The 20,000-nt window shown below is 40.6% G+C and overlaps 1 protein-coding gene across 6 annotated transcripts in view; it reads left to right on the forward strand.

Annotated features, from left to right (window-relative positions):
- The window catches only part of LOC106872628 (RNA binding protein fox-1 homolog 2), a 528,156-nt gene that overhangs the window by 275,136 nt on the left and 233,020 nt on the right, over positions 1–20,000 (forward strand). Inside the window, exon 1 of one of the 6 annotated variants that reach the window (XM_089341815.1) lies at positions 8,061–8,394. The exons of the other annotated variants lie outside the window; for them this stretch is intronic. Coding sequence (XP_089197941.1) covers positions 8,146–8,394 — 249 coding nt within the window. The 5' untranslated portion in view covers positions 8,061–8,145. Of the gene's footprint in view, positions 1–8,060; positions 8,395–20,000 lie in introns of those variants that run through there. 6 annotated transcript variants of the gene reach the window in all.

Raw genomic sequence — 20,000 nt, forward strand, 5'->3', positions numbered from 1 at the left:
GATGACTTAACAGTTAGAGCGATAGATAGATAGATTGATAGAGAGTTAGAAAAGTATAGATAGTTAGATAGATAGATAGATAGACAGACAGAGAGATATTGATAGTAGAATAGCTGATGGTTAGATGCAGACATACAAACTGAGAGGGAGATAGATAGATAGATAGAGAGATATAGATTGATACAGATAAAATGATAAATGAACCAATAGATTGGTTTTAATCATAAGGTAATGATAGTTGTCGTTGTTTTGTCTCAGGTCAGCTGTGATATTCCAGTAATAACGATTGCTCCCAGTCTTCTGTGTACCCTCTACAGGGGTACGTAGGCCTTGATTTGTTGGAGTGATTTCATTGAGAGTCCTGAACTGAATTGAGGTACTTCTGTTGGTGCTGTGGATAAATGGTTGGACAGCTTGATAGGGTAGATGAATGGATAGCTGGATCTATGACTGGATAGATATATAGATAGATTGATTGATTGATGGATAAATAAATAGATAGAAGGGCATTAGGAAGGGCATCCAGCTGTAGAAACCTTGCTAGATCAGATTGGAGCCTGGTGCAGCCATCTGGCTTGCCAGTCCTCAGTCAAACCGTCCAACCCATGCCAGCATGGAAAGCAGACATTAAACGATGATAATGATAATTATGGTTATGATGATGATGATGATGATGACAATTATTATGATAATGATGACATTGATAATTACGATGATGATGATGGCAGTTATGATGACGATGATTATGATGATGATGTCAATGATAATTATGATGATGATGGGGGGGGGGGGTAACATCTGAAGACTTCTAGCAGAGTCACAAGACCATTAATCTTTGGAATGGAACAAAGATGTTTTGATGGATTTTCTTGTGTTCTAGGACTTGGTTTAGTTAGGAATTATAATATCACTCCAATTTGTCCCAGAACGATGAAAGGCAACTTTGCTGTTAGCTTGGTTTGAACTCTGAACATAAAGATTCGTAATGAAATGCGCCAAAGGCATTATGTTCGTTCATCTACCGATTCTCTATGTTTCTGTAGAGTCCCAATGAGGATAATGTTGGTCGCATCAGTGATATTTCTAACAACATTTGACCATATGTTGAGGTGGGGGTGGGGAAAAGGGTTTGTATGTGTTTGTGAGTATATAAATGTGTGTGTGTGTGGCTATATAAATGTGTGTGTGTGTGTATATTGCATATGTATATTTGTGTATGTTTATATATTTACATAACTCCAACTAAAAAGATTAGTCTCCCCTTACACACACTTCCTGTTTTGACACCACACTTCCTGCTTAACACAAACTTTTAGCCCCTTTTTTAAACCTAACACAGCTCTCAATTCTCATCCATCCTTATTTTTCCAACCATTATATACATGAATTACCATTGAACTTTAAAAGCTCAAAGACAATAAAATGTATTGGTATATTTATTTTTTTATATATTATTTTCTTCATTTTGTACTTCTTTGTAAAAACATTTTCATTCTCCCTCTTCTTGAAAATTTGCTATGCAATGAAAGCCGGTTAGAAATCTTTATTAAAATATGCTTCCAGTTTAGCATTCTGCCTTATTATTATTTTTCATTTTCCTATATATATATATATATATATATATATATATATGTGTGTGTGTGTGTGCGTGTATATATATATGTATGTAGCTATAGATAGGTGTATATATATGTGTGTGTCTGTGGGTATGTGTATATTATAGATGTGTGTGTACGTGTTTGTGTATGTCTATATATGTATGTGTATATACATATGTATGTAGATGTAGATAAATGTGTGTGTATATATAGATATACATACATATATATATGTGTGTGTGTATATATTATAAACGTGTATGTATGTATATGCATATATTTGTGTATGTGTTATGTAGATCTGTGAATACAAACATGTGTGTGTGTGTAGAAATGAATATGAGTGGATATATATATATATATATATATATATATATATATATATATATATATATACCTTGATCTCCATATCTCCACATCACACACATACACACACACACACCTCATTGCAATGAAGATGGCGGAATGGATGGAATTAAACGATGATGCTGGTCGCATCAATGGTATATATATGTATATAAATACATATATACATAAGTTGGCGATGGAAGAAGGAAACCTCTTGGTAATGTCTTGAAGTGTGAGATAATGGTGGCGCTAGTGGTGGTGGTGATGGTGGTGGTAGGATCCAGAAAGGTTTGTGGGTGTTCGGTAGGTGGGTGGTGTGAAAGTTTTGCCTTTTTCTTTTCCTTTTTCTTCTTCTTTGTTTTCTTTCTTTCTTTCGTTCTGGAATCGACTCTGTTGGCAGACAGTCTATTTCTGGTTGCCATAGAAACCGAAATAATCAGCCACAGCGCTGAGATGAAGATAAAGATGCTCCTTCTTCTTCTTCTTCTTCTTCTTCTTCTTCTTCTTCCTTTCTCATGCACCTCCTCGTGCCCCCTCTTCTCTTTACCTCCCCCATCCTCCTCCTCCTCCTCCAGATAACAGTAGATATAATTTTTTCCCTTTCTATATAATTATAGACATAAGCATGGCCTGCATGGCGTAGAGACCGTTTGCTTTGCAGCCACATGTCTCTGGTTCAGTCCCACTATGTGGCACCTGGAGCAAGTGTCTCCCACCATAGTCCTGGGTCGACCAATGCCTTCTAAGTGAATAAGATAAGGTGCACAGAAACTGTATGGAAGCTTATCATCAGTGTGTGTGTGTGTGTCTATAAATATATATGTCATCATCATCGTTGTTTTAATGTCCACTTTCCTTGCTGGCATGGGTTAGATGGTTCAATTTGGGTCTGGGAAGCCAGGAGGCTGCACCAGGCTCCAATCTGATCTGGCAAGGTTTCTACAGCTGGATGCCCTTGCTAACCCCAACCACTCTGAGAGTGTAGTGGGTGCATTTTACATGCCACCAGCATCATGGGAGCCAGTTGGTGCTTTTCGTGTTCTACCAGCACAGCGAGCCAGTCAGGTGGCACTGGCATCGGCCCATGCCTGAACAAACTTATGAAAATGTTTTAGACAGGCGAGTGTTAATTATTAACCCTTTCGTTACTGTATTTCTTTTGAGATGCTCTGTGTTTCTTTCAATTAATTTTAAATATAACAAAGAATTTAGTAAAATAACTTAGTTATCATTAAGGTAATATTAGGAACATAAATTGTGACTAAGGTTTGGTGGAAGATTTTAATTCAGAACTTATGGAAACAAGACATTTGTACTACAGAGCCAGAGTCGGTTTCAGCCAGGTTAGTAACGAAAGGGTTAATGCTTTGGTGCTTTCTGTTCTCTATGAAGCATTGGACAATGAAAAATCATGATGAATCTAAGACAGGGAAGAGTAAATGTCTTGAGAGAGAGTTTGACATTGTAAATACATGTACGACAGGGTTTCACATTTGTAATACAGTCGAGACACTTTGATTCCATGAAATTATCTATGCAGTCTGTAGGCAAGAACTCCCTATAGGGGTTTCTTTGTCATCCTTAGTATGAGGATGATGATGATGATGACTGACAGCAATGATGATGATGATGATGACTGACAGCAATGATGATGATGATGATGGTGGTGGTGGTGGTGGTGATAGTGGTGATGGTAGTGTTGGTGATGATGATGGTGGTGACGATGATTATGATGGTGGTGAAGACGGTGTTGGTGATGATGATGGTGGTGGTGGTGTATGTACCTATCCAAGTAGTTTTAGGTAGTATTGGTGGTGGTGATAGTACTGGCAATGGTGGTGGTGGTAGTGGTAGTAGTAGTAGTAGTAGTGATGATGGTAATGGTGGCAGTGGTGTATGTGGTCATAGAAGTGGTTCTAGCTTGAGGGTAGTGGAAGTAGTATGAATGGTGATGGTTATAGTAGTGGTGGTGGTTTGTAATTTATAACACAATCATCAAAACCATATCTATCACAATACACCACTACCACCACCACCACTACTGCACTTGGCAATAACAACTTCGTCAGTGCTGCCTCCTGTTGGCAGATACATGCTGTCTGCTCAAGACTCCCACCACCACCACCACTACTACTACTACTACTACTACTACCACCTCCACCAACAACAACAACAACAGCAACACAATCATTGCTATTAAACTGCAACCGCCACCACTGCGCCCCCTCGCCTTCCCCCACCCCCCCATTTTTTTTGCTGTTACAAAGTGTTTCTCTTTTGTATTGGTAACAGGGGGTGGTGGGGTATATTTTTAAGTGAGTAGCTGGAGCAGCAAGGGGTGGGGTGGGGGTAGAGGTGGGGGAGTGCATGTTCAAAATTTCGAGGGAGATTTTGGTTGCTAATTCTAGCAGGGTGACTGACCGCGATGAAGCTGTGCCGTTTCGTTGTTGGTTTGTAAGCCAGCATCATCATCATCATCATCATCACAGTCATCATCATCATCATCATCATCACAGTCATCATCATCATCATCATCATCACCATTATCATCATCATCGTTACCACTATCGTTGTTGTCATAATCATTATCATCATCATAATCGTTATCTTAAGCATCAACACCACCACCACCACCACCACCACCACCATCATCATCATCATCATCATCATCATCATCATCATCATCATCACAGTTACTAATGCTTATTTTTTGTTCTTTTCCCACCTTTCTATGATGATGATGTTGATGATGTTGCTGCTGACGCTGTTTATTGTGACAGCATCAATAGTGACGCGACAAAACAACAACAGCAACAAGAACAGGGTCCCAATAGTTTGTGGGTGGGTGGGGGTAATGGGGAAGCACACGTGTTTATATTCATGATGGTGGCAGCGTTGGTGGTGGTAGTAGCAGTAGTGGTGATGGTAGTGTAGGTGGTGATGAAGGTAGTGGTGGTGTAGGTGGTGGTGGTAGTGTAGGTGGTGATGAAGGTAGTGGTGGTGTAGGTGGTGGTGGTGGTAGTAGTAGTGGTGATGGTGGTAGTGTAGGTAGTGGTGGTGGTAGTGTAGGTAGTGGTGGTGGTAGTGTAGGTGGTAGTGTTGGTGGTGGTGGTGGTAGTAGTATTGGTGATGGTGGTAGTGGTGGCAGTAGTGTTGTCGCTGGTGGTAGTGCTGATAGTGTTGGTGGTAGTTCTTGGTGTGGTGGTAGCTCTGGGTATGGTGGTGGTAGTAGTTGTGGGTGTGGTGGAGGTGGTGGTAGTAGCAGTGGTGATGATAGTGATGGCGGTACTTATGGTGGTAGCGTTGGTGGTAATGTTTCCACCACCAAACACGAGCAATAACAACAGCAACAACGAGACCATGTGGTTATATAACATGCTTGAAACAACAGCTAAATCACCCTCAAATCACACACACACACACACACACACACAAACACACACACACAGGCCTCCTGCATCTTATTTCTAAAGACAGAAAGCCACATCAAACGTCTTAGTCCTGCAACTCCCATAAAACGAAAGGAAGGGTGATGGCCATGACTGGAACGAGTTTGATCAATAGATCTTGCTGGATCAGGATTGTCCTGGTGCTAAGCAACAACAGCAACTGCAACAACTTTGTGCACGTGCATTCATACATACGCTCCGAGCAGTGCAGCATCGTCTGTGAGTCGATGCGTGTCTCCTTTCTGTATTGCTCTCTATTGGTGGTAGTGGTCGTGGCCGGAACACTTGCACACGCACTTTCTCACACATACATATGTAAGTATACACACATACACAAACATATATATGTACACAAACGTGTATATGCATGAACATACTCATAAAACTCACACTCACACACATATACACACATATATACATACCTATATGTACACACACATACATATACACACAGACATGCAAACACACTCGTATAAACACATGTACACACACACACACATACATATACATACACACATACAAAGACATGCAAACACATACACTTGTATAAACACATGTACACACACATGTACATATACACACACATATATACATATACACACACACACAGACATGTAAACACACACATACTCACACACACGCATTCCTGTACATCTTGCTCTAAACTTCTTCAACCATGGGCCAACGTGGGTGCCTCTGCATGGTTGCTTATCTTGCTAGTCATAGCAGCCAAAATTCCCTCAAATTGCATTATGCTGACTTGAATAAGAAACAGAAAGACAAAAAAAAAACAGAAAACAAACAAAAAGACGCGTTAGATAACTTGGTGTTATCTATGTTCCATATACATTGGGACCCCACCCCTCCACTTTCCGATAGGATGGTCATGGCTGGGATGGTTTTCATTGTAGCCTTCTATTTGATCGAAGCTGACCTGGTGCTGGGGGTTAAACAATAACATCTTCAAACACCAACACCAACACCACCACCACCGCCACCGCCACCTGTACCAGCACTGCCACAACCACTACCACCACTACTATCATCACCACCACCACCACAGCTACAACTACCACAACCACCACTACTATCACCACTACCACCACTACTATCATCACCATCAGAACTACCACCACAACTACAATTATCACCACCACCACCACCACCTCCAACAACAACACTGTTATCACCACTACAACTACAACTACCACCACCACCACCACCGCCACTACTATCGTTGTCAGCACTACCACCACAACTACAACCACCAGCACTGCTATCACCACTACCACCACCACTAACACCATTATCATCAGTCTCAGAACTACCACCACCATAATCACCACGACCACAACTACCACCACCACCACTACTATCATCAGTATTAGCACTACTACCACCACCGCTACCACCAACACTACTATCAACCATCACCACCACCACCACCATCTTCCCTCACAACCATTACCGTTACCACCGCCACCACCACCACCACCATCCTTAGTGGCACTACCACCACCACCACCTTCATTGTGGCAATGCATTCTTGCTAACAAGCACTAACCTGCCCCGCCCTACCACTCCCCCTACCCCCACCTACACTGTTCTATACACAACACACACGTACATGCACATACTCAAACACACGTGCGCATACACACACATGTACACACACACACACACATCTAATCCATTCAACCGTTCGCTAAAGCCTCCACCTTCTTCCGTATCCTCCCACCCTTCCCCCCTGGCATACGCTAATGGCGATGGGGTGGAGGTGGTGGTTGGAACTCTGTGTGTGTGTGTGTGTGTGGGGGTGTGTGTGTGTGCTTACGGTGCATTGCGCGTGTGTGTGTGTGAGTGTTTGTGTATATATTTGTTACTATACACGCGTGCCCGTGTGTGAGTGTGTGTGTGTATGTCTGTATGTCTACTGTTTTGTGTGTGAATGTGTTTGTTACTGAATGTGTGTGTATGTCTCTATTTTCAGTGTTTTGAGTGTGTGTGTGTGTGTGTGTGAGTATTTGTGTGTGTGCGTTTGTAACTTTGGATGTGTTTCTTACTTTCTGTGTGTGTATGTATGTGTATGCGTACGCAAGGCTGTTTGCATCTGTCTATTTCTGTGTGTGAATGTGTTTGTGTGTATACACAAGCGTGTCTCTCTCTCTATCTCTCTATCTCTCTATCTTTCTATCTATCTATCCCTCTATCTTTCTATCTATCTATCCCTCTATCTATCTATCTATCTATCTATCTATCTATGTGTGTGTGAATATTTATGTTTGTCTGTGTACGCAGACATACATCTATTTACATTCATCTGTGCTTTTATGCATGTGCATATGTGTCTCTTTGCGTCTTTCTGTGTCTGTGTGTATGCACACAATTGTCTATTTGCATATATCTGTATTGTGTGTGTGTGTGTGTGTGTGTGTGTGTGCATGCCTGCATGTGTAGCTGTTCTCCCCTGTGTCTGTGTATCTGCATATATATATATATACATATATATATATATATATATATATATATATATATATATATATATATATACATATATATATATATATATATATATATATATATATATATATATATATATCTATGTGGGAGCATCCATCGGATGAGTTGCTGCTGTTGTGGTGGTGGTGGTAGTAGTAGTAGTAGTAGTAGTAGCAGCATCCGTATTAGCAGTAGCAGTAGTTGTAGTAGTGGTAGTAGTAGTCGTAGTAGGAGTTGGGGGTTTTGTTTTGATGGCCAGTTTCTCAAACATGTATCTAACGCTGCTTGCTCAGCCCAGGAGCATGGGGCACGCTGCGTTGCACCATCAGCACCAACACCCACACCCGCCTCCTCCGCCCACCCCACCGCAGGGGCCGGGAGCCGTGGCCGGAGCTGGGCTTGGCGTAGGGACTAGAACAGCAGCGCTGGGCCCAGGGACAACTTCAGGTGCTACCCCGGTTCTGGTTGCTTCAGGCAAACCTCGATTAAATCACTCGCAGGTTAGTTAGTGCCAGCTTTATTATTTCTGGAGGGGTTTTTTGGGGGTGGTGGGCAGGTTGTTGTTTTTAAGGGTTTTTATAAATTTAGCTTTATTTTTTTTTTTTTTTTTTTTGTTGTTTTTCTTTTTAGTTCTTGCTTTGTGTGTTTACCATTTTTAAGGTTTCTACTATTTTGACAAGATTTTTCCTAATTGTTTTGGGTTTTTTTTTGTTTGGACATCTGTATGTATTGTTTGTGTGTTTATATATGCGTATGTGTGTGTATATATACATATATGTACGTGTTTCTATGTATATATATGTGTGTGTATGTCTGTATATATATGTGTGTGTGTATGTCTGTATATATATATGTGCGTGTGTCTTATGTATATATATATGTATGTGTGTGTGTCTGTGTATCTATGTGTGTGTGTCTGTGTATATATATGTGTCTGTGTATGTCTATGTACATATGTGTGTGTGTATGTCTGTATATATGTGTGTGTGTATATCTGTATGTATATATATATATATATATATATGTCTGTGTTTTTATGTGTGTATACATATATGTATGTGTCGGTATGTGTATATATTTTGTGGGAATATGTGTATGTATATATATATATATATATGTTTATGTGGGTGGGTGTATATATTTTGTGGAAACGTGTATATATGTGTGTATATATGGGTAATACATGTGTGCCTCATCTATATCTATATATCCATCCATCTATCTATATACATGCATATATATATATATATATATATATATATATATATATATATATATATATATATATATATATATATGCATATATGTGTTTGTGTGGTTCATATGTGTTTGTATGTGTGTGTATATATATAGTATAAATGAAAGTATGTATATGTGTGTATGTATATATGGTTGATGTATGTGTGTGCTTCACATGTATAGATGTTTGTGTGCGCATACAATATCTTAGTGTGTTGTTTATGCGATCCATATATACATACATGTATCTACAAGTGTGTATAATATCCCCCTGTATCGAAAAATATGACTATATAACTAATATGTATAGAAAATATCTACACCCATTTCTGTCTGTATGTGTTAGTATGTGGGTGTATATATATATATATATATATAAACACTCACACATACACAAATATGGATTTCTTTAAGAAATATGATGTATCTTTGAAATATTCATCATCATGATGGTGATGACGATGATGATGATGATGATGGTGATGATGATGATGATGACTTCAGTGTAATATGAACTTGTGCACTTTTAGTTATATGTGTATGTTATTATACAGAGAGTGTGTGTGTTTGTATATAATATATAGCTGTGTGTGTGTGTGGTGAGTTATATTGAGTTGTGTATGATTGTATAACACATATACATATTTTGTGTATATATGTGTGTGTGTGTGTGTGTGTGTGTGTAAGAGAGAGTGGAAAAGAAACGTCCATGCGTGTGCGTGTATGTGTTTCGCTTCTGCAAATGTGTGAATGCGTCAATAGTGATGGATCTGTGTGTGTGTGTGTGTGTATCTTCATCATCATCATCATCATCATCATAATTTAATATTCGGTTTCTATGATGCCATAGGCTGAGCGATTCAACAGGAGCCGGCAAGTCAGAGGACTGCATCAGGCCCTCCCCCCCCCCCCCCCGCCAGTGATCTGGCTTGCTGGCTCCTGTTAACCTATCCAACCCATACCAGCATGGTAAACAGACGTTAAAATGACGCCGATGATGATCATTATATATATATATATATATATATATATATATATGTATATATATATATATATGTATATATATTCTTTTATTTCTTTCAGTCATTTGACTGTACCCATGCTGGAGCACTGCCTTTAGTCGAACAAATCGACCCCAAGACTTATTCTTTGTAAGCCTAGTACTTATTCTATTGGTCTCTTTTGCCAAACCGCTAAGTTACAGGGATGTAAACCCAACAACATCGGCTGTCGAGCGATGTTGGGGCGACAAACATAGATACTCACACTCACACACATATATATATATAACGGGCTTCTTTCAGTTTCCGTCTACCAAATCCACTAACTAGGTTTTGGTTGGCCCGAGGCTATAGAAATAGACATTTGGCCAAGGTGCCACGCAGTGGGACTGAACCTGAAACCATGTGGTTGGGAAGCAAGCTTCTTACCACACAGCCACACCTGTGCCCATATATATATATATGTGTGAGAGAACGTGTATGTTGAAATGAATGAGGGTGTATGTGACTATTTATATGCGGTATATAGGATGTATACAAATGTAAACACACACACATATACACTCATTGATATTGCTAAATAACAAATCAAGAAATGCTGGCAAATTTATCAATCCATACTTTGTAAACACACATAGATACAGCAAGTGGCTGTGCGGTAAGTAGCTTGCTTCCCAACCACATCGTTCTGGGTTCAGTCTCACTGCATGGCACCTAAGGCGAGTGTCTTCTTTTATAGCCTAGGGCCGACGAAAGCATTGTGAGTAGATTTGGTAGACGGAAACTGAAAGTAGCCTGTCATATAATATACATATATATATATATGTATGTGTATATGTATATATCTGTGTGTGTTTGTCCCCCACCAGTGCTTGGCAACCGTTATTGGTTTGTTTATGTCCCTATAAGTTGGAGGTTTGGCAAAAGAGACTGATGGAATAAGAACTAGGCTTAAAAATAATTTAAAAAAAACTCGGAAGGTTGGGCTTCCAACCAGGCCTTTCACAACACCCTTAATGCCAGGAACTTTTCAGCACACCCTTGTATATATGTATGTGTGTGTGTGTGTGTGAATTAGGGTGGTCTTTTGTTGACAACTCAGACAACTGATGAAAGCCATCAAGGAAACAGGCACAGCAGCTGAAACTAGCTCAAGACAGCTATTGTTCATAAGGGATTGCAAGTGGAACCATTTCATTAGTGAAGACTAGCTCAGTCCTTGCTGCCCCACTCAGGTGAAGCATATAGGCTAAGGGGCACGATGCTTGTCCCTTTGAGATACCTGGTGATAACACAGAAGGGTTTCCGGCATTGCACTGGATTTAGAAGGGTGTGCAAATGCTCTGAGTAGCCCCTGAGTAGCCCTCCGAGTACCCCCTGCAGTTTCTGTGTGGGGTAAAACAACTTTGATATTTATTTTATCTCTCCTAAACAAGAATGGTTCACGATGGTGTTGACATGCTGTTAATGGAGATGGTATTACTCTGTGTGTGTCTGTGTTTGTTTTCCACCACCGTTTGGCAACCAGTGTTGGTGTGTTTACATCCTTGTTACTTAGCACTTGGCAAAAGAGAGAGATAGAATAAGTACTGGGCTTAACCCCTTTGGACCCCAACCTCCCACAGGAATTGAATGCACCACCCTAAGCTCCTGGTGAAAATGAAGACACATAGAATGCTGGTAAACTGGCATTTCAGGAATATACAGCCCTGGAATAGTGTCATTGCACTGGCATTTCAGGTTCTAAGGGTTAAAAGAAATACGTACTGGGGTCCATTCATTCAATTAAAATTCTTCAAGGTGGTGCCCCAGCATGACCGCAGTCTGAAAACTGAAGCACATCATCATCATCATCATCCAGTGTTTTAAATCCGGGTTTTATCCCCATTAACAAGAGTGGCCAGATCTACCTCAATGCCATAGCAACGGAGGTAGGCAGGTGCAGTCCACCCCAACCTTTGGGCTGGCTGGTGCCCATTCTCCCTTGCTATCATGAGGCTTTTTTGGAGCTGGATTTTCTATGGGGATCATGCCCTTGCTTACCCCCAACCTCAGTTTCTAGACATGAGTGGTCCCGAGATCAAGGCCTCCACCAAGATTTTGAAGAAATGTGGTGGAAAACTAGCTCAGGAAGGCAAGGCCACTCCTCCTGAGACCCCTTTCAGAGCCCCCATCCCACTACATAAAAGATAAAAAATAAAAACATAACACTTTTGGTGCCAATCTACCAGAAATTTCTTCTGGTTCTATGGTCCTTAAAACTCTTCTTTGAATAGGTTCATATTAACCCTTTTTCCATTTTAGTTCCTCCATCACATGTAATGCCTATTCATTGAAAATTCTTTTAAAGAAATCATGCATTATCTCATAACTTTCGGATTTCAGTGATGTAATGGTGTACTAAAGGCATTACTGGGTGGTTGTGAGAGACCTGATCACAAAACAGAATATTTGGGATGGACATGGCTGGTTTGAATGCTAAAGGGTTGAGGAAGATGAAAGGGTACCAAAATATATATTAGGGAGTTGGAGTTCAATTCAGTGTCTCCCTTTTGTATCAGTACCTGTCTTATCCAGGGAAACCCTTAAACCCTTAATCTTTGGTCCAATGTATGCCTTCCACCACATAGGATTTTCAAGAAGTTTGCTCTGTAATCTTTTAGTTCCTAATTTGATGTTACTCCTTGGAGCCTTATACAACTGTCTGTAGAAATTACAGCTAAATAACCTTCAAATCACATACCATCATCATCATCATCATCATTGTTGTTTTATATCTATTTTCCATGCTGTCGTGGGTTGGACGGTTTGACTGAGGGCTGGCGTTAGGAAGGGCATCCAGCTGTAGAAACTCTGCCAAATTAGACTGGAGCCTGGTGTTGCCATCTGGTTTCACCAGTCCTCGGTCAAATCGTCCAACCCATGCCAGCATGGAAAGCGGACGTTAAACGATGATGATAATGATGATGATGATTTAGCTTTTGCATAGCTAATTTCGCTGCAAATTTTCAAGACTATCAGAGAAGGCATTTGCCAATGGTGAGGTACAGTGGAGTGGGATTGAACCGGAGACCATGCACTATCAATGCAAACTTCTTAACCACATGACCACGCTTTATTCCAATCTTTATTCTCAGCACGATTGGATTGTTCCAAATGAAAATGGAATGTTCCGTGGAAAAGATGGATCAGATAATTTGTAAGAAATCCAAATATTTGTGGAACCATGGAAAGTAAAAACAAAAAAAACACAACAAATATCTGTTTTTTTCTTTTTCCTCCCCACCTCTCTCTCCCTCTCTCCATCTTTCTCTCTCCCACATATTTTCTTCTCTGTTCACTACCTTTCTCTCTCTCTCCCCTTCTCTCTCTCTCTCTCTCATACTTTCTCTACTTTTCTCACTTTTTCTCTTTTTATCTTACATGTTGCCCCCTCCTCTCTCTCACTGTTGCATGTTTTCTCTCTCTCTCTCTCTCTCTCATACACACACACTCGTTCCTCCTCTTTTTTACTCTCTGTCTCTCCTATTTCTCCTCTCTTTCTCTCTCCCATATTCTTTCTCTCTCATATTCTCTCCCTCTCTCTCACACATTCTGTCTGTCTGTCTCTCTCACTCACACACACATTCTGCCTCTCTCTCTCTCTCATTCTTTCTTACATTCTCCCTCTCACGTTCTTTCTCTCTCATTCTCTCCCTCTCTCTCACACACTCTGTCTCTCTCTCTCACTCACACATTCTTCCTCTCTCTCTCTCTCTCTCACATTTACCCTCTCAACCAAAGTATGCATTGTATATTTAAAACAGAAACAACTCTCTCTCTCTCTCTCTCTCTCTCCCATACACATTCACTCACTCTCACCACACTCACACTATCTCTCTCTCTCTCTCTCGCTCACTCTCTTGCAGCCACACTCCACTCTTCCACTCTAAACAAAGTCCATGGAACTAATATTCAAACCAAAACTCACCACTCCACACTCTCTCTCTCACTTTCACCCTCTCTCTCTCTCTCTCTCTCTCTCTCTCTCTCTGTCCACACCCTCTCCTCCTCACTCTCACTCACACTCTCTTACCTCACTCACCCTCACAGCCACACTTCTCTCAACCAAACAAATGTCTATGAATTCTATATTTAAAAAAAAAAAAAATTCTCCATCCAACAGACATTGTCTATATGCAGAAGGTAGAGGGACACTTTACATATAAACACTCAGATTGATTCTATCAATTTTATCATGCCAAATTAATGTCTATTTTGGATGAAGAACTCAACAATAACCAACCATAAAATTCCATAACACAAAACCATTCTCTCTCTCTCTCTCTCTCTCTCTCTCTCTCTCTCTCTCTCTCTCTCTCTCTCTCTCTCTCTTTCTCTCTCTCCCCAACCTTCCATAGCTTTTCTCTGTTTCTCTCTCTCTCTTCTTTTTAGCCTCTGCCTTTTTGTGTCTTCTACTTCCATCTGTCTTCCAGTTTCTCTCTTTTACATTCTGTCTTTTGGTATCTCCTTATTTTTCTTTCTTCTAATTTCTTCTGTCTTCAATCTTTTGTCATTTTTTTAATCCATCTTCTCTTTCCTCTCTCTTCTTCTGTTCTGTTTATATATATATATATATATATATATAATCAATCTCCTGTCTTCTCTCTATCAACTTCAAGTCTTTCTTCATCTGTCTTCAGTCTTTATTCTGTTTCCAGTCCATCTATCATTCTGACTTATGTCATCTTCATCTATCCTCTATCAACTTCTGCCTTTCACCATTTGTCATCTTCAATCTTCTGTCATCTCCACCAATCTTCTGTCAGCTCCATCAACTTTTTATCTGCTCCATCAACCTTTTGTCAGCTCCATCAACCTTATGTCAGCTCCATCAACCTTATGTCAGCTCCACCAACCTCATGTCAGCTCCATCAACCTTATGTCAGCTCCATCAACCTTATGTCAGCTCCATCAACCTTATGTCAGCTCCATCAACCTTTTGTCTGCTCCATCAACCTTATGTCAGCTCCATCAATTTTCTTCCAGTTCCATCAATCTTTTGGTAAACAGAAACTGAAAGAAGCCCATTGTATAATGTGATTTGAGGGAGATTAAGCTACTATCTCTTGCAGTCCAATTAGCCATGTAGATAGTCATTGACTGTGGTGTCCATTTCCAAGATGTGATTTGAGGGTGATTAAGCTACTATTTCTAGCAGTCCAATTGACCATGTAGACAGTCATTGACTGTTGTGTCTGTTTCTAAGATGTGATTTGAAGGAGACTAAGCTGCTATTTCTAGCAGTCCAATTGACCATGTAGACAGTCATTGACTGTTGCGTCTGTTTCTAAGATGTGATTTGAGGGAGACTAAGCTGCTATTTCTAGCAGTCTAATTGACCATGTAGACAGTCACTGACTGTTGCGTCTGTTTCTAAGATGTGATTTGAGGGAGACTAAGCTGCTATTTCTAGCAGTCTAATTGACCATGTAGACAGTCATTGACTGTTGCGTCTGTTTCTAAGATGTGATTTGAGGGAGACTAAGCTGCTATTTCTAGCAGTCCAACTGACCATGTAGACAGTCCGTTGTCAGCTTGTGATGATGTTTATTTCTGATGTTGCTGTTGTTGGTAATGGTTTTGTAGATGGCGGCTGTGGTGATGATAGGTATGAAGGTAGTATTGTGGATGGTGGCAGTGGTGGCAGCGGCACATGTGACATGCATGAGTGAATGCATGGCTGCACATCAGAGATTAAAGCTCTGAGATGTCATTATAGATTAGTTGTGGCTTGTTGCTTCCAGAAGTTGGTGAAAAAAAAAAAATGAAAGAATTTGGTAAGTGATTGTCTCCAAAATGTTAGGCGTTGCATTTCCATACACAGACAAGTGCAGGAATGGGCTGTGTGGTAAGAAGCTTGCTTCCCAGTCACATGGTTTCAGGTTCAGTCCTACTGCATAGCACCTTGCCTCGGGCTGACCAAAGCTTTGTGAGTGGATATGGTAGATGGAAACTGAAAGAAGCCCATTATATATATACATATATATATATATATATATATATATATATATATATATATATATATATATATATATATATATATATCATCATCGTTTAACATCCGCTTTCCATGCTAGCATGGAGGACTGGTGAATCAGATGGCTACACCAGGCTCCAATCTGATTTGGCAGAGTTTCTACATCTGGATATATATACATATATATATATATATATATATATATATATATATATAGCAATAAGAAAATGGAGGGGAATATGAGGTACTCATCAACTTGTAGACACTGTACTCTGTTGATTAATCCATTTATTTTACAACTAAAAGGACAATAAAGACATTATATAGACACTTATGACATACTATGTCATATCAACAATTAAAATTTAAAATTTAAAAGGACATCTAGCAACCGAAGAAGGGACAAAATCTTACAGCTGTTTCGGCCTAGCGTTGGCATGCCCCATTCTATCTATATAGCTCCAATATGCTGGTATATATATATAAATGAATTTCTCTGAAGAGCACCTTTAATAGCTGAAACAATCTGCACATTATTAGAAAAGTTAGAAAAATAAATGTCATGTATTTTGTACTTAGTATTTTGCTTTTTTTTTTGTATTTACTTGTCTAATGATTGGGTTCTCTTACACACACACACACATGAAATGTGCCCATGTACACACCACATGTGAATGCATGCATGCATGCATGCACTCACAGACAGAGGCGCAGCTATTTTGTGATGTTTGTCGATGTTATGACTTTTGCATTGTGGTGAAGTGCATGTGTGTGTGTAGTAATAAAATGCAGAGTGATGTTTAGTGTATGGTGGTGGGTTTGGTGGGGGCAGTGGCGGTGAGGATAAGAGATGATGGTGGTGTTTGGGTGTGATTGGGGTGGGGTGGGGGTGTATGTAGTGGCATATGAAATGAGCAGCAGTGGCGGAGAAGCTGGGGGGGGTGGAGCAGTTTTTGAGGGTGAGAACAATAAATGATGTGTGCGTGCATATATATATGTGTATGTGTGTGTGTGTGTTTTTGTGAATGTATGTATACATGCGTGAGCGTTTAATTGATGCTTGCTTGCATGTGAGTGTGTGCGTGCATGAGTACATGTGTGTGTCTGTAGGTGTTGTTTTTGTTTGTTTCTTTCAAGTATTATTCGAGGTGGAGCGAGGGTGGGCAGGTGGGGGGAGGGCGTCTTACATGAGTAGAATAGGTGTGCCTGTGTTGATTGAAATGCGTGTACACTCGTGCATACGCGCGCACACATAAATGCACACACACGCACACACACACACACACAGACATACACACAAACATACATGTGCTGCCCCTGCCCCGCCCCCCCCCCCCCCCATCTCCCTCTTTCTCCCAATCCCAGCAGTCATTTAATTAACTTCTCTTTGCTTGAATAGAAGCGGCAAAGGTGTGTGTGTGTGTGTGTGTGTGCGTACGTGTGTATGCATGTGTCAGTGTGTAAATGATGATATAAATGTTGAGTGTGTGCACGCGTGTATTTATTTATACGTGTGTGTGTAAGTGTGTGTGTGTGTGTGTGATAATGTGTATGTATGTGTTTGTCTGTGTGTGCATTGTATATGTTTGTATGTGCATGCTTGTATATATATATATGTGTGTGTGTGTGTGTGTGTTTGTCAGTGTGTATGCATTATGTGTGTGTGTGCATGTGTGCATATATGTGTGTGTGTGTGTGATAATGTGTATGCATTTGTTTATCAGTGTGGATGCATTGTATATATACATATATATATATATATATATTTGTGTGTGTGTGTTTGTTTGTCAGTGTGTATGCTTGTGTAAGTGATGTTGGTTTGTGTGTGTGTGTGAGTGTGTATGTATGTACATATGTATGTGCTGTTTGTGTACACATGAAAAAAATGTGCAAGCACATATCTACATCTATAAAGTTGTCTGCATAGTGCATACATGCATGCATTTGCATGTGTGTGTGTGTGTGTGTGTGTGTGTGTGTGTGTGTGTGTGTGTGTGTGTGTGTGTGTATGTGTGCTTAGCTTTATATAATCCTAGGTCTGTATTGTTTTTCTTCTTGTTATTGTTTAGGTCAGGTCTCATCCAGTAGTCATTCTGTTGTTGTTGTTGTTGTTTTTTTTAGCCCTAGGTCAATTGTGATCCAGCAAACAGAAAGCTTTATAGTGATATTAAATTCTCTTCCTCTACTTGACTGGTACATTAGTTTCCTCGATCCAGGAGGATAAAAAAGACAACGCTGATCTATGTGGGATTTGAACTTGGAACTTAAATATCACAATCAATTATATATGTGCTAGCATGTTCGTGTGATTAAGAGGTTCATTTCCCAACAACGAAGTTTCAGGTTCAATCCCATCGCATGGCCCCTTGGTTGTCTGCTACTATTGTCCCAGACTGACCAATGCCCAGTGAGTGAATTTGGTAGAAAGAAACTGTGAAGAAGCCCATCATGTATGTGTGGGTGTGTGAGTGTGTCCTTGTGTCTGTAGTTGTCCAACCCCTCCACCACGTGACAACCGATGTTGGTTTGTTTACATCCCTGTAACTTAGCGGTTTGGTAAAAGAGATGGATAAAATAATGTCAAATGTAATCCTTATTTATTCACATCGTTTTTGAATTAACCATGGATTATCTCACAGCTTTGAGAGTTTGATGATGTGATTGTTTATTTTTAGAATAACATTGTAGGATAGGTATGAGAGGTCAGATCTGCTGAAGGGTTAAAAATCAAGTACCGAGGGCTACTACTACCTCATCCCCCTCCACTTCCCGCTTCCACTGACTCATCTAACCCCTTCTCTTTCCAACAACAAAGCAACAATATTCTTTTCTTTCTGCTCTGCCATGTTTTAAATGCAAAATGGCACACCCTCGCACAAATGGCACACCGTCGCACAAATATTGTCATTGTCTGTTGACTCAGTTGGGAAGGTCTTTGGAACTTTCTGGTGATGGAGGGAGAGGAAAAAAAAAAAGAAGTCCCCCACCTCTACCCTTATCCCCCACGCGACCCATCACCCCCACCCCTGCCGTCTGTAGGTGGGTGTGGCACATGAAAAGACATCAAGAGTAGCAGTGGTGGGTAGGGATGAGAAGGTGAAGGGAACGGAATGGAACAACGGGGGAATGGGATGGGTTTGGTCCTGGTTGAGTAGATGCTGTTTTTGGTTCCAAACAAATGTGTTCTGAACATGACCATCCCTGCTGCCTCGGGATGGGGGTTGAGTGGAGCGGAGCAGAGTGGGGTGGGGAAGGGGGCGGGGGTCTTTGTTGGTTCATGTCATTATGTTATTATATTATCTCGTCTCTGGGTCCACAGTCCTCAGGGTCTCCTGTTCCTTTCTCTTAGCTGGTACTGTGTGATTTCAAGGAGGAGAGAGTTTGACTGCTATTTCTAGCCACTCAGGTGACTATGATTACGGTGGTGGTACTTGGGATGTATGTGTGGTTCTGGTGATGGTTGCGTTAATGATGGCAGTAGTGAAGGTGGTGTTTGTTGTGGTAGCAGTTGAGGTAGTGCTGGTTGTAGTAGTGGTAGTGGTTGTGGTGATTGTGGTGATGGTTGTAGCACCAGTTGTGGTGCTGATGGTGACACTTCTAGTTTTATGGGCAACAGTGGTATGGTGGAGGAAAGGTGGGGGTAGTGGTGGCAGTAATAGTAGTAGTAGTTGTATTGGCTATGGTGGTATGATGGAAGGGCTTGGGGTAGTGATAGCAATGGTGGTGGTGCCGCCGCTGCTGCCACCATCATTGTTCAGCTACAGGCCACAGTTCTGATCCAGCAAGCCTGCAATTAAAGATATCCCAGCTATGACCATCACACCTTTTCATACCAACTCACCCTGCA

The sequence above is a fragment of the Octopus bimaculoides genome, chromosome 25 (assembly GCF_046866305.1).
Source record: "Octopus bimaculoides isolate indiv1 chromosome 25, ASM4686630v1, whole genome shotgun sequence".
Lineage (NCBI taxonomy): Eukaryota > Metazoa > Mollusca > Cephalopoda > Octopoda > Octopodidae > Octopus > Octopus bimaculoides.